This window comes from Musa acuminata, chromosome BXJ1-3 (genome assembly GCF_036884655.1).
Source record: "Musa acuminata AAA Group cultivar baxijiao chromosome BXJ1-3, Cavendish_Baxijiao_AAA, whole genome shotgun sequence".
NCBI lineage: Eukaryota > Viridiplantae > Streptophyta > Magnoliopsida > Zingiberales > Musaceae > Musa > Musa acuminata.
Window position 1 is genome coordinate 12,715,244 of NC_088329.1, and position 15,568 is coordinate 12,730,811.

At 43.1% G+C, this 15,568-nt stretch overlaps 2 protein-coding genes across 2 annotated transcripts; one reads left to right on the forward strand and one right to left on the reverse strand.

Annotated features, from left to right (window-relative positions):
* The first annotated feature begins 1,043 nt into the window (after window positions 1–1,043).
* LOC135623401 (sucrose synthase 7-like) lies at window positions 1,044–4,935 on the forward strand. The gene is made up of 15 exons (XM_065126328.1): window positions 1,044–1,201; window positions 1,302–1,434; window positions 1,507–1,661; window positions 1,726–1,918; window positions 1,999–2,117; window positions 2,200–2,416; window positions 2,510–2,605; window positions 2,683–2,856; window positions 2,930–3,046; window positions 3,131–3,297; window positions 3,384–3,608; window positions 3,681–4,002; window positions 4,089–4,330; window positions 4,421–4,559; window positions 4,656–4,935. The coding sequence occupies exons 1-15, from the start codon at window positions 1,098–1,100 to the stop codon at window positions 4,797–4,799; spliced, it is 2,547 nt and encodes an 848-aa protein (XP_064982400.1). The 5' UTR covers window positions 1,044–1,097; the 3' UTR covers window positions 4,800–4,935.
* Window positions 4,936–5,011: 76 nt separating this feature from the next.
* Window positions 5,012–14,862, reverse strand: LOC135623396 (protein argonaute 1B-like). The gene is made up of 23 exons (XM_065126321.1): window positions 14,738–14,862; window positions 12,416–13,134; window positions 12,109–12,317; window positions 11,865–12,014; window positions 11,642–11,775; window positions 10,920–11,029; window positions 10,627–10,733; window positions 10,342–10,480; window positions 10,087–10,203; window positions 8,485–8,592; window positions 8,289–8,360; window positions 7,569–7,691; window positions 7,298–7,463; window positions 7,068–7,189; window positions 6,853–6,990; window positions 6,616–6,758; window positions 6,448–6,510; window positions 6,307–6,370; window positions 6,093–6,228; window positions 5,878–5,951; window positions 5,686–5,780; window positions 5,570–5,601; window positions 5,012–5,480 (listed from the first exon to the last, which is right to left on the reverse strand). Exons 2-23 carry the CDS (start codon window positions 13,124–13,126, stop codon window positions 5,266–5,268), a joined length of 3,228 nt encoding a protein of 1,075 aa, XP_064982393.1. The 5' UTR covers window positions 13,127–13,134; window positions 14,738–14,862; the 3' UTR covers window positions 5,012–5,265.
* Between the last annotated feature and the right edge of the window lie 706 nt (window positions 14,863–15,568).

Here is a 15,568-nt window from a genome sequence, read left to right on the forward strand (position 1 = left end):
GAGGGCTTGCTCTAGGCAAACTGCTCTGATACCATGATAGAAATTAAGCGAAGAAGATAGAAAGATAGAAATTGTAGAAGAAACTATGAAACGTATAAGATATAATTGCCTAATACATTTTGATAGTGAGTTCTTGACAGCCATTTATACACACTCAGTAGGGAGATACACATTCAGCATGGAGGATTTTTCTCAACTGCTGAGAGATTTCCTCAACTGCCTTGAGGAAATCTTATCTGCTTATCACCTTATTCTGTCTGTCTCAGAATGAATCCAAATCCGAAGGATAAAAAAGAAAATTCTTCCAATTATTGTGTAATGTTTCTTCTTGCCTCCTCTACCTTTAAATGATCGACCAATTAGGTACATGTCAGACAGATCTTATAAGCATCTATAACAGACATTTAGATGTAAAAAAAATTATATTTTTATTAATTTAGACTTGAGATCGTGTAGTTTTAAGACTATCAAATTAATGAGAAGGAAAATGTGTCACGCTTTTAAGTAGTGATGAAACATTCATTCATTGCTTTTGCTAATAATTTGAATCATATTAAATCGATATATTTTTTTGGCATAGTTAGTTAATATATATTTGAATCATCAATATCGATATTATTTATTGTCTATCATCAAAATCGATATTATTAATAAGATAATTAATCATTAAAATACCCTTGTGATTAATGCCTATACCCGTCTGTGCAAAGCTCACAAGGTTGAAACAGCCGCAAAGAGAGATGCCTTTTTTCTCTCCTTGCCGCAAATCCAGCGATAGGAAGGCAGCACAAGTGGAATTGAAGACTTGGGATTGACGAAACCCCCAAAAAAGAGGTTGCAAGCCAGGCCAAGGAATCTCTGCCTTGCTTGTCCCCTTCCCAGACGTATGTGAGGATTACTTCTCCAACAAAATGTGCTTTCTCCTCCTCATCTGCAACTCGTACCTCAAACGAAACCATTTGCTATAAATTGGCATCGAGGACGTGGACGAAGCCCAGAACACCGCCTCTCTCTGTCTCTCTCTCTCTCTCTCTCTCTCTCTCTCTCTCTCTCTCTCTTTAGGCTTCAACCACAACAGAACAAACGAAGCTTCCGAGATGGCCGCCGTTTCGCTCAGCTTCAAGAGATCCGACAGCATCGCCGAGGGCATGCCTGAAGCACTGAAGGAGAGCCGGTACCAGATGAAGAAGTGCTTCGCGAGGTATCGCCATGCAACACCTCAACAACCAAGTTTGGATTTTTCTGTAGCATCCATACATGGTGCGTTGTTTGACTCTTCGATAACGTACGAGATACATTAGGTATGTCTCCAAGGGCAAGAGGGTCATGAAGAACCCGCAGCTGATGGAGGAGCTGGAGAAGTCCATCGATGACGAGGCGGAGAAGGCCAAGGTCATGGAAGGATTTCTCGGCTACATCATCTGTTCCACACAGGTAACAAGTCCTCGTCTCGTTCTCGATTGCTGTAGACACATTACTGACCGAGGAATCATCGTCGAACAACAGGAAGCCGTCCTTCTTCCGCCGTTCGTGGCGTTTGCAGTGAGGCCGCATCCCGGGATATGGGAGTATGTCAAGGTCCACTCCGTCGATCTTTCGGTCGATGGAATCACTCCTTGCGAGTACCTCAAGAACAAAGAAACTATCTACGATGAGAAATGGTATATGAACAGCTCAAAAATCTTTTACGTTTAGCACTGTTTGAACCCTCCATCATAATCGCAGGGCAACGGATGAGCATGCTCTGGAAGTGGACTTCGGAGCTCTTGAGCCGTCGACGCCTCTGCTCACCTTGCCGTCATCGATAGGCAAAGGCGCGCAGTTTATATCCAGATTCATATCAGCTAAGCTCAACGCCAGTTCCGAGAGCATGAAGCCATTGCTGGATTACCTTCTCGCCCTTAATCACGGAGGCCAAGTAAGAAGAGCAGGTTATAGTTTCTTGCACCAACATGTCAAAGATCTCTGGTTGCTGACATTTCTACCGTCTATTTGCAGAAGCTAATGATCAACAACACGTTCGACACTGTGAACAAGCTTCAGACGGCGCTCCTTTTGGCGGAAGTGTTCGTCAGCGGGCTTCCGAAGAACACGCCATTCCAAAAGTTCGAACCCAGGTGGCGGACAAGGAAGAAAGACTTGAAATTAATAAACAGGTGAAGCTTTAGATCAGTCTGATTCATGCGGCATTGTGTGCAGATTTGAGGAGTGGGGGCTGGAGAAAGGATGGGGTGACACTGCGGCAACTGTGAAGGAGACACTCAACTGTCTATCTGAGGTTCTCCAAGCACCCGATCCTGTCAATCTGGAGAAGTTCTTCGGCAGAGTTCCCTCCATCTTCAACATCGTGATCTTGTCCCCGCATGGCTACTTCGGACAAGCAGATGTTCTTGGCTTGCCCGACACCGGTGGGCAGGTATATAAGGAACTCGATCTCTCTACCGATAACTAGAGACTCTCTTGCCGGTGCTGTCTTTTGAGTTGTTCTTTGCATCATCATCATCATCAGATTGTCTACATTCTGGACCAAGTAAAAGCTTTCGAGGAGGAGCTGCTGCTGAGGATCAAGCAACAAGGACTGACGATAAAACCTCAGATTCTTGTGGTAAGTAGATCAAATACTAGCGAATGAGAAAGCCTTGAACGAAAGAAAGCAGAGTCAACAAGATGAGGTGAATCCAGGTGACCAGGCTGATACCAGAAGCCAAGGGGACGAAATGCAACCAAGAACTGGAGCCAATTCTCAACACCAAGCACTCCCACATCCTCCGGGTGCCATTCAAGACCGAGACCGGAGTTGTGCAACAGTGGGTCTCTCGGTTCGACGTCTACCCTTACCTCGAGAGATACGCTCAGGCATGTCGTTCTTGAACTCAAGTAAGACTCCTGATGGTGGACGTGACCTTAAATCTGGTTGTGGGATTCTCAGGATGCTGCTGCCAAAGTAGTCGACATCTTGCAAGGGAAACCGGACCTCATCATCGGAAATTACACCGATGGAAACTTGGTGGCGTCTCTCATGGCAACCAAGCTCGGAGTGACTCAGGTGTGGCGAACAGATGATAGATACTCTTGAAGCCCATTCCGCATTTCACACCCAATGGATGCCTAAGATAACCATGACGAACAGGGAACGATCGCGCATGCTCTCGAGAAGACCAAGTACGAGGACTCGGATGTGAAGTGGAAAGAACTGGAACCCAAGTACCATTTCTCGTGCCAATTCACGGCCGACATGATCGCGATGAACACCACTGACTTCATCATCACCAGTACGTACCAGGAAATTGCAGGAAGGTAACCGGTTTCGGAAGCTGTTCTTGATTGGTTTGAGATGCTTCATGGCTGTTCTTGATTGGTTTGAAAGTCTTCTGGCGGTGCAGCAAGGATCGGCCGGGGCAGTACGAGAGCCACCACGCCTTCACGCTTCCAGGGCTGTGCCGGTTCGTCTCCGGCATCGACGTCTTCCATCCCAAGTTCAACATAGCTTCCCCTGGAGCCGACCAATCCGTCTACTTCCCCTACACCCAGAAGCAGAAGCGCCTCACTTCGCTTCATCCTGCCATCGAGGAGCTGCTGTACAGTAAAACGGACAACGAGGAGCACACGTAGGCCTTCCCCCCGATAGAATTCGTGAGTGACATGATCGTCTCAGCAGCACTAACATTTGTTCCAAGCAGAGGATACCTTGAAGATAGGAAGAAGCCCATCATCTTCTCCATGGCGAGGCTCGACACCGTGAAGAACATCACCGGGCTGGTCGAGTGGTACGGGAATAACAAGAAGCTGAGAGGGCTCGTGAACCTGGTCGTGGTCGCGGGCTTCCTCGACCCTTCAAAATCGAAGGACAGGGAGGAGATCAGCGAGATCAAGAAGATGCGTTCCCTGATCGAGAAGTACCAGTTGAACGGGCAGATGCGATGGATAGCAGCGCAGACCGATCGGGTCCGCAACGGCGAGCTGTACCGCTGCATCGCAGACACCAAGGGAGCTTTCGTGCAGGTCTCATCGATCGTTGTAACGTCTCCCGTCATGGTGTTCCGCAATCACGATTAAATGGTAAGATGTGTTACGTTCTCCTGATGCAGCCTGCTCTGTACGAAGCGTTCGGGTTGACGGTGATAGAGGCGATGAACTGCGGCTTGCCCACCTTCGCGACGAACCAAGGAGGTCCGGCGGAGATCATCGTGGACGGCGTGTCGGGCTTCCATATCGACCCCACCGACGGGGAGGAAGCCAGCGGCAAAATGGCGGACTTCTTCGAGAGGTGCAAGGACGCGAGCTACTGGAACAAGATCTCCACGGCCGGCCTCCAGCGCATATACGAATGGTACTGCACTGAATCCGCTGGTGTACGTAGGTAAGTGTAGTATAACCACGGAAAAGAGATCTAAGAGGAAAGAGGAATTGTGACCTACAGCTACACCTGGAAGATCTACGCGACCAAGGTGTTGAACATGGGGTCGATCTATGGCTTATGGAGGCAGCTAAACAAGGAGGAGAAGCTGGCGAAGGAGAAGTACCTGCAGCTTTTCTACAATCTGCAGTTCAGAAACTTGGTGAGTTAACGAGTGGACGAAGTGATTACATGAGCTGCATCACAAAGAGAGCTTTCGACTTAGTAAAGTTTCTTGCCTATTTGTCTTCGTTCCCAGGCCAAAACTGTACCGATAGCCACAGATCAAGCTCAGCAAGAGGCAAAGCCGAAACCAGTGGCAATACCTGCATCACAACCATCCCAAAATCCTATCCGCAAACTATTAGCCATTTGTACAAGAAAACACAAGGGAGGCCAGTAGCTATGAATCACCAGGAAATAATACTCCTCTCACGAAAGCTGCATTCTACTAGAGCAACCAGAGGAGCAGATACTACAGGAGTGTACCAACCAAGCAATGGAATTGGGTCGGTTAATCATGGTGACAGATCTTATTGTGTGCATTCATCAATTTGTTTTCTTTTTCCCTTTTTCTCGTTCGTATTTGTAATGAAAAATTTGTAAATGTCTCGGTGCTATAAATATATATGTAAGATGCAATAACATAAAATGTCAATACAAGACGATTCATACGACTAGAATATCCCATGCAACATATCAGAGTCTACAAATACGTACGTTCTCCCAAAGAAAATACTATCAAGTGTGCATACCGAAGGCCAAAATGAGTGCATGCGTGGCATATAGAAGTCAAACAAGATAGTAGTACGGACGTAAAGGTGGAGTCAAGTTGCAAACACAAGGCAGCCACCAAGGGATTTGTCAGCTCAGCAGTAGAACATGACCCTCTTCACGTTCTCCTTCAGTGCTGGAAGAGGTTTAACGGCAGCACTACCTGGAATTCTCGTACTACGCGGTCCACCGGGCGGAGCCCCGCGTCCTGCAGCTGCTCCACTTGCCATGGAACCACTATCTGATGTCTCCGGTTCCATGTAGAACCGGGCTCGGAAGGCGGCAAGATGGGCATAATATGCAGGTGGTACTGTTGGACAATCATAGGACAAGTCAGCCATGGGAATTTGCAAGTCAAAAAAGGAACAAAAAAAAGCAAAAAAAAAAAGGAAGACATACCGATTGAAACAGAGCGCGTGCACCTTGCATAACTGCAAAGAAATCAATGTTAAGTTTCAAATAGATGAACCAGAAATAAGCACAGAAAGGGATGATTAAAAGCGTAGGATCTTTACGTGTAACAAAGATTGTTTGTCAGGGTTTGCAATGCATCAGCTGTGAATTTGTTCTCATCCCATAAGACATGGTAATGTGCAGGACGGCTTGTGCCCTTCATGTTCAATACAGCATGGTCAAATTTTATTGCCAACCAGATCCTCAATTAAAAAATAAATAAATAAAAGCATGTAGTGATGAGATAATATTACTTGGATGCCGGCATGGCTGCACAGGTAGAAGTCAAATTCTGTAGGATGACAGATCTTGGAATCAACAACAGTCCCTAAAATTTCCAAAGGCAAAAAAAAACCACAATAAGATCAAATTTCCATATTTACAAAGGTTCTAAAGTAAGGAACATCGTTGCAACAGCTAAGAGGCAGACAACTAAAGTAGGCAGCATCAAGTGGTCAAACAAACTTACCTGGTAATATGTTTCCACTCCTATCAACTGATCGGTCATCATTATGATTATTTGCGAACAGCCTAGTATGATGACGTTTTTGGACAACCACAAAAGTCACCGGAGGTTGATAATTTGATTCTAGAGAGGCACACGCCTGAAACAAAAATGAAGAAAGATGTTGGATAGTGATAACATTGGAATAACAATGCACATTGGTGAAAAGATATCCTACTTTTCTGATTGCATCAAGTTCATAAAGTAAAACTTGATAGAATTGCCCCTCACTTACTCCATCCCTGAAGAGAGAAGACCAAAAGTGAATCTACATCATAGGAACAGATATTAAAATGCAAAAAATATCTTAATTGTATACCTGTAGAAAATAATTCGTTGGGGCTTTTGTCCAGTAGCTCTTTTAAAGGAAATAAGAAGCTCTCTGCACATCCCATATGTAACAGATGATTCCTTAACATGAAAATACAGGAAAAACACTACCAACTAATTCTCTATAGATAACTGGCTATAGATTAATGAGTTATACTTGATCATGCCACCGGTCACAGTTCCACGCTGAGGATCTTGCCAGACTTTAAACAGATCTTGAATCAATTCTTGACGATGGGCCTGTGCACAAACTAATCCTGCATATTTTGTCACCTCAGGCCAATCTTGAGAAGCAACAACCTGAAAAGCAAATAGAAACAAAGTAAGCAATACTATCCAAATAAAAGATAACATGGAAAAAGAAGAAAAAATATGTGAAGGAAGGCTATCTTACAGCAGCGATGGAAGGGCTAGAGTCCTCTCCAGGATGAGGATGTGTGACATCAGCACCAAATATAATAGTAGGTTGGTCACTAACAAGTGGTATGCGCCTTGACAGGGCATCCATAAGAACTGTGTTCCTTCCTCCAACCTATCCATGAAAACATCTTTCAGAGCACGGAGATTAAAAAAAAAAAGGGAACAGATAACACACATCCAGACACCCACCTTTACATTTATTTTAAGCGCAACATTGGCGAGATACTGCTTGGACATCCTGAAAACATGCTTAGTCAAACAACATTGTGAAACTAAACCAAGATCCGTCTCACATATCCGCTTCAAATCACCTGTCATTATGTGAATTAGCAGCAGAGATCGAATTAAAATTTATGGTGATGAAAAAAAAAGAAGTTAATTAAGTTATACTGAACAAGATCACATGCATGTTATCATACCATAAAGAGAACCATTATTATCGGGCAATATAACAATAAGCAAATCAAGTTCTTTGCCCTGGGGCTGGAGTATGCTCATTGCATCATGATAGCGTGCTTTCAAAGCTCTTTCCACTTGGTCAGGCCTAGCACTTAATGGAGGAAGTACAGGCTCCCGAGCAAACTCCTGTTAAAATTTTAAGTAACATTATTGACCAAGGTTCTTATATTATACATCATTTATCAAATTAAAATAGGATATGTTCTGACAAGAATAAGATCAAGAACATACCATTCCAGATATCTGGCACATCTGAGCAAGCTCATGACAGAACCCACGAGCAACACTTTCTTGAACATTCCGTGCAAAATTGATACATGTCCAGTTGTTCACCCTCCCACCATTCACCATTTTCTACAATTTGCAGAACAGACAGATTAGTATCACAGGTAAATATATAGGAGAGAAGGCCTGTTCATGTTTCTGCACGAAGAACATAAAGCTTCAACGGCACCCATTGCAACAAATTAATAATGCAGAAGCCAAAAAGGTATTAGATGACTATATTTGTGAACAAGCACAAGACTAATGCCCACAACAAAGAAGAAAAAATCTCAAAGAACCCTGATAGTTTCCATTCTATGCTTTGACCTTGAAAGAAGAAAAATAATAATATAAGGTTGTCACAGCAAAACTAAATCGACTTGAACGAAGTCTTAGAGAGCATTGTCCTGCTGGACTGTCAAGGACCAAATCCTGAATCTCCGTCAGAACTATAAATATTTGGTAAATACTATGATCAGTTGCTATACAAAAGGTAGCTATAAAATCCTGTCTTTAAGTTGCTACATGCACGCACATATAAGATGAGAAGAAAGCTCATTGACAATGTTAGATACATATCCCAATATCATCAATGAATGCAAGCATATAACACAAGCAGAATCAACATGTAGGAGCTTCTCACTTAATAACCTAGTAAGCTAAAAACAGAGCAGCTTAATGCAATACCTTATTCATCATATTCCACTGGCCAACCCTAGGCAAGCAATCCTTCTCTCTACCAGTGTCATGGTACTTAAGCTGCACAACCAACAAAATCTAATAAAAATCCATTGAAATTTAGCATGATGTGAAAATAGCAAGCTGCAGGAGTTCATTAAAACAGAAAAGACACTAATTACATCAAATTAGTTGTGTTAATTACCCACGGGGCAGGCAGAACACGAGCCTCAACTGATGCAAGTTTCTCGCTGATCTTGATGCCAAATTCTTGGGCATAAGGATCTTCGTGGTAAGCATTGTGATGAACTGTCTGTAAAAATGACATGCACATAGTTACAGATACAGAAATGAGAGAGATAAAAAAATTTTCTACGCTGAATCTAGATACAGGAAATATCCATGAATGTTCTGAATAATTGCAGTTTCATTCTATAACTATATAGTTCTCCAAACAAAATCATCATTAAGGTATAACTCCATGGTAAATGATGATAAGTACAGCTTTATGGGTGACAATCTCGAGTCTTGATCAAAACCCAGTGTTAAACATAACCCAACATATCCTGTTGAAACCAAATCTTCAGATATCAGATTTGTGCCAAAAATTTGACTAAAAGCAGGCCCAAACAAGCTCAGGTCAAAGATGTCACCATAAGAAACATTTGGTTCAGTAACTGAAATCCAAGGGCAAGGAAAAAAAAGTGATTGACGGTTTATATTTTGGTTGGGTAGTATTTTACTATAATTATCTTGTGTGACCATCGGATCATCGAACACCTTTGAGATTAGAAAATATATATATAAGATAATTGTTAAACCTACAGTATTTAGTGTTGAACAATTAAGAAATGTATTGTTGAGATGAGGATGCTGAGGTGGATGTATGGAGTTATTAGGAAAGGTAGAAAAAAATCTTTTTGATAAAAGATAAAACAAGGTATAATCATTTAAGATGATATGGACAGTGTGGTTAAAAGAAATTGCTTAGGAGATCTACATAATAGTTAAAGGAAGTGAAATGATTACTGTTACTTATATAAAGATTCTAATAAAATCTATAAATAAATATTTAAATATTCTTAACTTATATATGACTCTTTAGATATCTTAATGGTAACAAAAGACCCATATATAACCGAACCTTACAGTTTTGTTGTTATTATTGCTATTGTTGTTTTAATATTCTGGTATATACATAGGAATGGTAAACTAAAAAAGCAAGTAATAGTTGTTAAAAATTAGAAGTGGGAGAAAATAATAATAACATAACCTTACCCCACTCATAGGACTACTTTCTCTTCCCTTGGCTGCTTGTGGAGGTATGCAACAGGGTTTCACTATTTCCTCTTATACTCAGTGAGGGTGAGAATATCAATAGCATTCTCCTGTAACTAAACAATCTGCAGCCGACCTTTACCCATCAGCCTGCTCAACCCAGGTCCTACAAGTTAGCTGCAAGTGTTTGTTGACCAGTTGAAATATCACATCATATGTATCCTCACTTTTACTATCCTACCCTCCCAATCCAAATGTAACCCTACCAAATGTGGTCAGCCCAGCCCAGTCACGACCCTAATGATTTACCACACTGTACCAAACTTGGATTCAAAGCTAAACTAAAAACACAATAGGTCAATAGTTCTAAAGGAGGAAAGACAACAACAACTAGAGAACAGGCATCAAAGAACAAGTAACATCAAGAGCCAAATTAATTTTTGCATCTTGAGTAATAATAAAAAAGATTGCAAGTGACCTAACTCATGAGCAGATAAGCTAATCATTGACGTTAAAATAAATACGTAACCTCTATAATGTCGAGCTCTCGATCCTGAGGTCGCTGGCATGTCACCTTTAAAAGAGCTGTGATTTGTCTCTCATTCAACCTCTTAGAATATCTCTGTCCCTCTACAATCTTACAGACCTACAAAATTAAAATGAGAGACAACATGCATTTTCTAATCAGAAATTTTTTTGAGCTTTATAAGCACAATAATAAAGTCATAAATATGAGAAGTATACCATAGAATACAAAGGGCATACTGTGACAACAACTGCTCACCTCCATGGGTAGGTAATTTGGTCTCTGTTGATTTCCGACTTGCAAGCAAGGCCAATTTGTGTGTTGGATTGTAAAACCATAAGTCTCTTGAAAATATTGGACAACAGACTTCATTGTTCCTCTTTCATCAACTGGGAAACTGTCATTCACAAATTCAGAACAAAATAAAAATGTATAAGAATCATTCTGATAGAGGATGACATTTCCATTAAAATTTACTATGTCCTTTAAATAATGAAGAGGTTAAAATGAACTACATCAGTAAACAACAAAGTATTCTCTCACGTTAGCTCCCTAGTTGCCTGCGATGTTAAACCAGATATGCGATATTTTCTGCGCATATTCCCACGATGAGTGACCTCAACCTTCACACCTCTTAAAGCCTTCTTAATCTGGAGTAGCACACATATGATAAACAGTGATATAACAAAACAAAACAGACAAACTGATGAAAGTACCACTTCACAAGAAGCAGAGTTTCAACAGAAATACTAAGATGTTCACAAATTCAAAAAAAAGTTCTTCATTTATATATATAGAGGCAAGATGACAAATTAAAAAAGCTATTGAAACCAAACCTTCACACGATCAGCATCAGAAAGTGGTCTTGATTGGACATCCCTATTCAGAAGCTGGGTGACAAAGTCAATAACAGGTAGTGGCTCAATGAAAGCTGTGGAGGACATATCTGCACCATAAGGTAAATTAAGATATCATACTGCCTAACAAGAAATACAGCAACTACAAAGCCCCATCTGCATATCAAATAAAAATCTGATGTTTACATATTTGTCCTCAGATATCAAGAAATTATATACCTGACAATGTCAGAAAGAACAGTGGAATGCAGAAATAAAACAAAGTCTTCAGGATCGGGATTGGGATCAAAATTATTCATAAAACTTCAATCAGGGTTGACCAAGCTAGTCTGAATTGGACTAAGATAGGGTCCATCAAGAAGCAGCCAACCCAAGTGGAACTTGGTAGGAACCAGCTAGAAGCACATTCCCACCCTTCTGGAGCATGTTTGATCGGATTAAAACCCAATTGAAAATAAATCCCATCACAACCAGCCAATAAATGACCAAATTTGCTGGAATTGTAGGAACCAAACAGGAACAAGCCAATTATGACTCTAGCTGAGTCTTAATGATCCTCCACACATGAAACTGCAAATTACTTCTAGTTACATGATCTATGATTTAAATAATGTCTACATTTTTCCAACATGGTTCACCTACCTTCTCCACTAAAAGAAGTTCAAAAAATTAAATGGAAATTGAGAATCGGATGCTTGTACCAATATTTAAAGAGAGGCCCATCTGTGTTGGGCGAATGCTCTGATAAAAACCTCGCCAGCTTTCCAATCCCTCACCAAGTTGCTGCCTTCTCCCTAAATCAGGTGAATAAAAGGACCGACCAACAGGCAAGTATCTGCAGACCATCAAGAAATAATCATATTAAATCTTTAACAATAAATGTGAATCAAACAGGTATCACGGTATTAAAACATTAATTCTTACCTGGCAGTAGGTAGTTCACGAAGCACAATATCCAGAACTTGCAATGCTTCTTGAGGAGCATCAGCCTGCCTCCCAGCCAAAAACATCTCAAGATGGTGAAGATCGACTCGGGCAGCCAACTTGATAACAATCCGAAATGTCCTCTGTCGTCTGCAAACCATAAACATATTTTTCATGAACCATTTTGTGACAAAAAAAATCAAAATAATTGTAAAGAGGCATATCAATTGGTCAAGTAAAAGACCTTTCCATGCCTGAACCATCATCCTCATCAACTAAAGTTATCTGAAACTCTCTAGAGGTGAATGGCAACGGCCCAGCTGTATAGAGACTCTTCCGGCCATCATAGGCTGGTAGCCGCCCTCCTAGACAAGATTCTCTATGATGTTTCACCAGTTGTTCCATCACAGCACGATTGACAACACGCGATGTAACTTCCGGTGTAATTGAAACCTTATTAATTATGTAACAACTGCAAGTTAATATCATGCCACAAGAAAGAGAAACCTGTATCTCATAGCAGTCTTCAAGGGGGAACAAGGAAAACTCACATCATACTGGTGAAGGTCTTTGTCAGGAAGTTCAGCAAAAAAATGGTTAGCCTTCACTACACATTTGACACCAAAGGTACCTTTTCCAGGCCGTACTGGAAATCTCACAGACTTGCTCGAAGATGCTGGTAGAACCACAGGCTGGATTGCTTGACTGGATGAAGCTACACCTTGAACAGAGAGATGTTGAAATTGTTCTGCAACCTCAGTAGTGGATATTTCCACCAGTCGTGATGAACTTGCCTGTGATGGGACTGTTTGAGTGGCTTGATAAGGAGCTTGCGTTGCTTGGTGCAGCTCGGGAGCCGGTGGCCTAGATGGACCTGCAGCTGAAGGACCAACCCCACGTCCGGCAGCCATACCACGTCCACCCCGGCGTCCACCATACTGTTGCTGAGGCGGCATTCCACCTCTGGGCTGAGGCCCACCCCGTCCCTGGTACTGAGATGAAGCACCTAGTTGCTGTACATCACGAGGTTGTGGTCGGCCGCCTCGCCCCTGATAGTATCCCCCACCACCACGACCACCTTGCTGGGGCTGTTGAGGACCGGGTGGAGCCCAACCCCTCCCTGCACCACCTCCCTGCTGCTGTGCAGCACGACCCCTCTCTGATGGCCGCTGGGGCCCTGCTCGCCCACTGGGGCTGCTTGTCCCATAAGATTCTGAGCTCTCCCCTGTACCAGAAGTTTCAGTTCTGCGTTTCCTCACCATGCTGTCAACTGCATAAGAATGCCAGCTCTAAACTTTGGGAAAAACAATGTTGATTCAAAAGATCAAACAACACAATAGTAGCAAAACATTTGTAACTAGAAGGCCCAATCTTATCGAGACAACCACCCTTTGCAGTAATCCAGGACTGTTACTACATGAAAGCTCAAGAATGAACAGAATGTCTACCCTAAATGCCTTCCAAAACCAGAAACCTGGAGGAAACTATTTATAATAGAGGAAACACCAACATGGCAGAGAAATGAAATGCAAAAAAAGTTTCGGTAGCCTTAAGAACCAACGGATATAATAAGCGGAAGCAATAAAGCACCATATGGGGGACTGAATAAACAAGATGGAATGAAAGCAGAATCACAGAACAAACCTAGGAAGAGACAGATTTCACAGGGAACAGCAGCAGATTTTCAAGGGGCACTGAATCTAATTTGAACACGCTTCATTCATTGAACATAACCGGTTCATTGAACCACCAGAAAAGTGCAGGGAAGGGTGTCCTTTAGTCTGGATAATACATGAAAGCTCGTTGCATGCACGATTAAAGAGAATAACAAGGTTCAAATCAATAGCTGACGAAATTTGGAAACTCAGACGGCAGCCTACATGAAATTACAAAACTTTGAGGATATGATAACGGTGCCACTAGGGTCACGTAAAAAAAAAGATTCTGTCCTCTACAACCCAAAATCTTTATAGCTCCAAAGTGCTTTATGCTTGTATAGAGAGCAATAATAAGTTAATTTAAAACAGAAATGATGCGTCAAGGTTCTAAATCATCATTAATTATCCATTAACAGTGGATGTCATCTAAAATAGTTGAGCTGTCAAATATTCTCATGCATGTGCAAGACGCTCAAGGCAATTAAAGAAAACGAGGGTAAGAAGTTGGACAACTAACAGTTGAAACAGATGCCGCATCACAGAACAAGAAAATTATTGAAAGCAAGGCATCATCCATTTGGCCAAAACAAATATTGTGGTTATTCATTTAAAGAACAGTAAATAAAAAACACTAAGCAACAGAAATAAATCTCAAAAGGAAACGAAAAATCGTAAAAACTGGAACAAAAAATGAGACATCGCCGCGCAAAAGCTTGCACAGACTATACCTAAATAGATATGCAAAGACCTTCGTAAACAACAGTATCAACGAAGTAAGGTTCGAAGATCTGCGTCCATCAATGGCCCAATCGCAGATCCAGAGTCTGGAGAGTCTAAATCGCATCACGTCCGTACACAAAAAGCACTCTTCCACACTCTCTAACACTAGTCAACCGCATCAAGGAGCACAACGACAGCAACTATATCACAGCACATTTGTCCCTAGAAAACCCCGTTATTACTCGCATCCTGGAACGAATACGACAAAAGCCGAACCCTAACACTGAAGCAAGAGCTCTAAACCACGAACAAAATCGAAAGCAGCTGAAGGAAAACAAGCTGGATGCCGACGCATTTCTTAGCGGTAATCTCCACTTGACTAAAGCACACCGTGCAGAGAGACTGGGGGCAAAAGAAGCAGAAAGAGACAGAATCGAGCCGATCTTTGCATGGATCGAAGAGGATCACCGAGGAGAAGCGAGGAAACCGCTTTACCGTGATCGGAAAACCAGGAGACGTCGGGGGAAAGCCGGTGGTCGCCCTCCGGAAGCCGCCTCGGAGACCGTCCTTCACTACACTTTCTAAAATGGAGAGAGAGAAAGCCCCCACCCGTGAATACAGCCAACTCCCCGAAGGCGTCGGGGATTTAAAAGCGGAGCGTTAGGGCGTAGCGGTAGACGACAAGGCCCGGCCCAACTCGGCCGATGCCGCAACGGCCCATGCAAGGACGTCGACGTGGCAACGAAAGGTCGAAGACAGGCTGGCCCACCACGTGATTCCCGCCACATCCGCGGCGTATGATTGGCCGCGCCGTACCGGGGGGAGGGCGGGGAGGACGCCCCGATCCGCTGCGCAGCCGAGCGCAGGGACCCCCGACGTGGCGGCCTTGTCGATGGACGCGTACTGTCGGGAGAGGTGGGCCGATGCGTGTCGATCGCGGAGCGCGTCGGCTTCTGGACCGCCCGATGCGGGTCGTCGACCGAGGACGGCTGCGATGGCGGGGGGGCTCGATGAGTGGGCCCGTCGCCGCGTGGCTCAATAGCAGGGGCGTCACCTGAGGGCACCGCGGTCAGAGGACCGAGTCGACCCAAAATTGCAAATCATGATGTCATAAATGGAATGTGCGTGGATTAATTGGGTAAACGTCATGGGGAAGGGCACTAAGCGCGGGGGCCGAAAAGGCAAGGAAAGCTGAGTTGGTGGAGCACCATGAGCCAATCTCGTTAGCGACGACGGGTTAGGCTTATCCGCTTTCCCTCGCTCCCCCTTCCCCCCTCCCCTTGTTGATAAGATTCCCAAACATGGTGTGTCCCAACCAATGGCTCC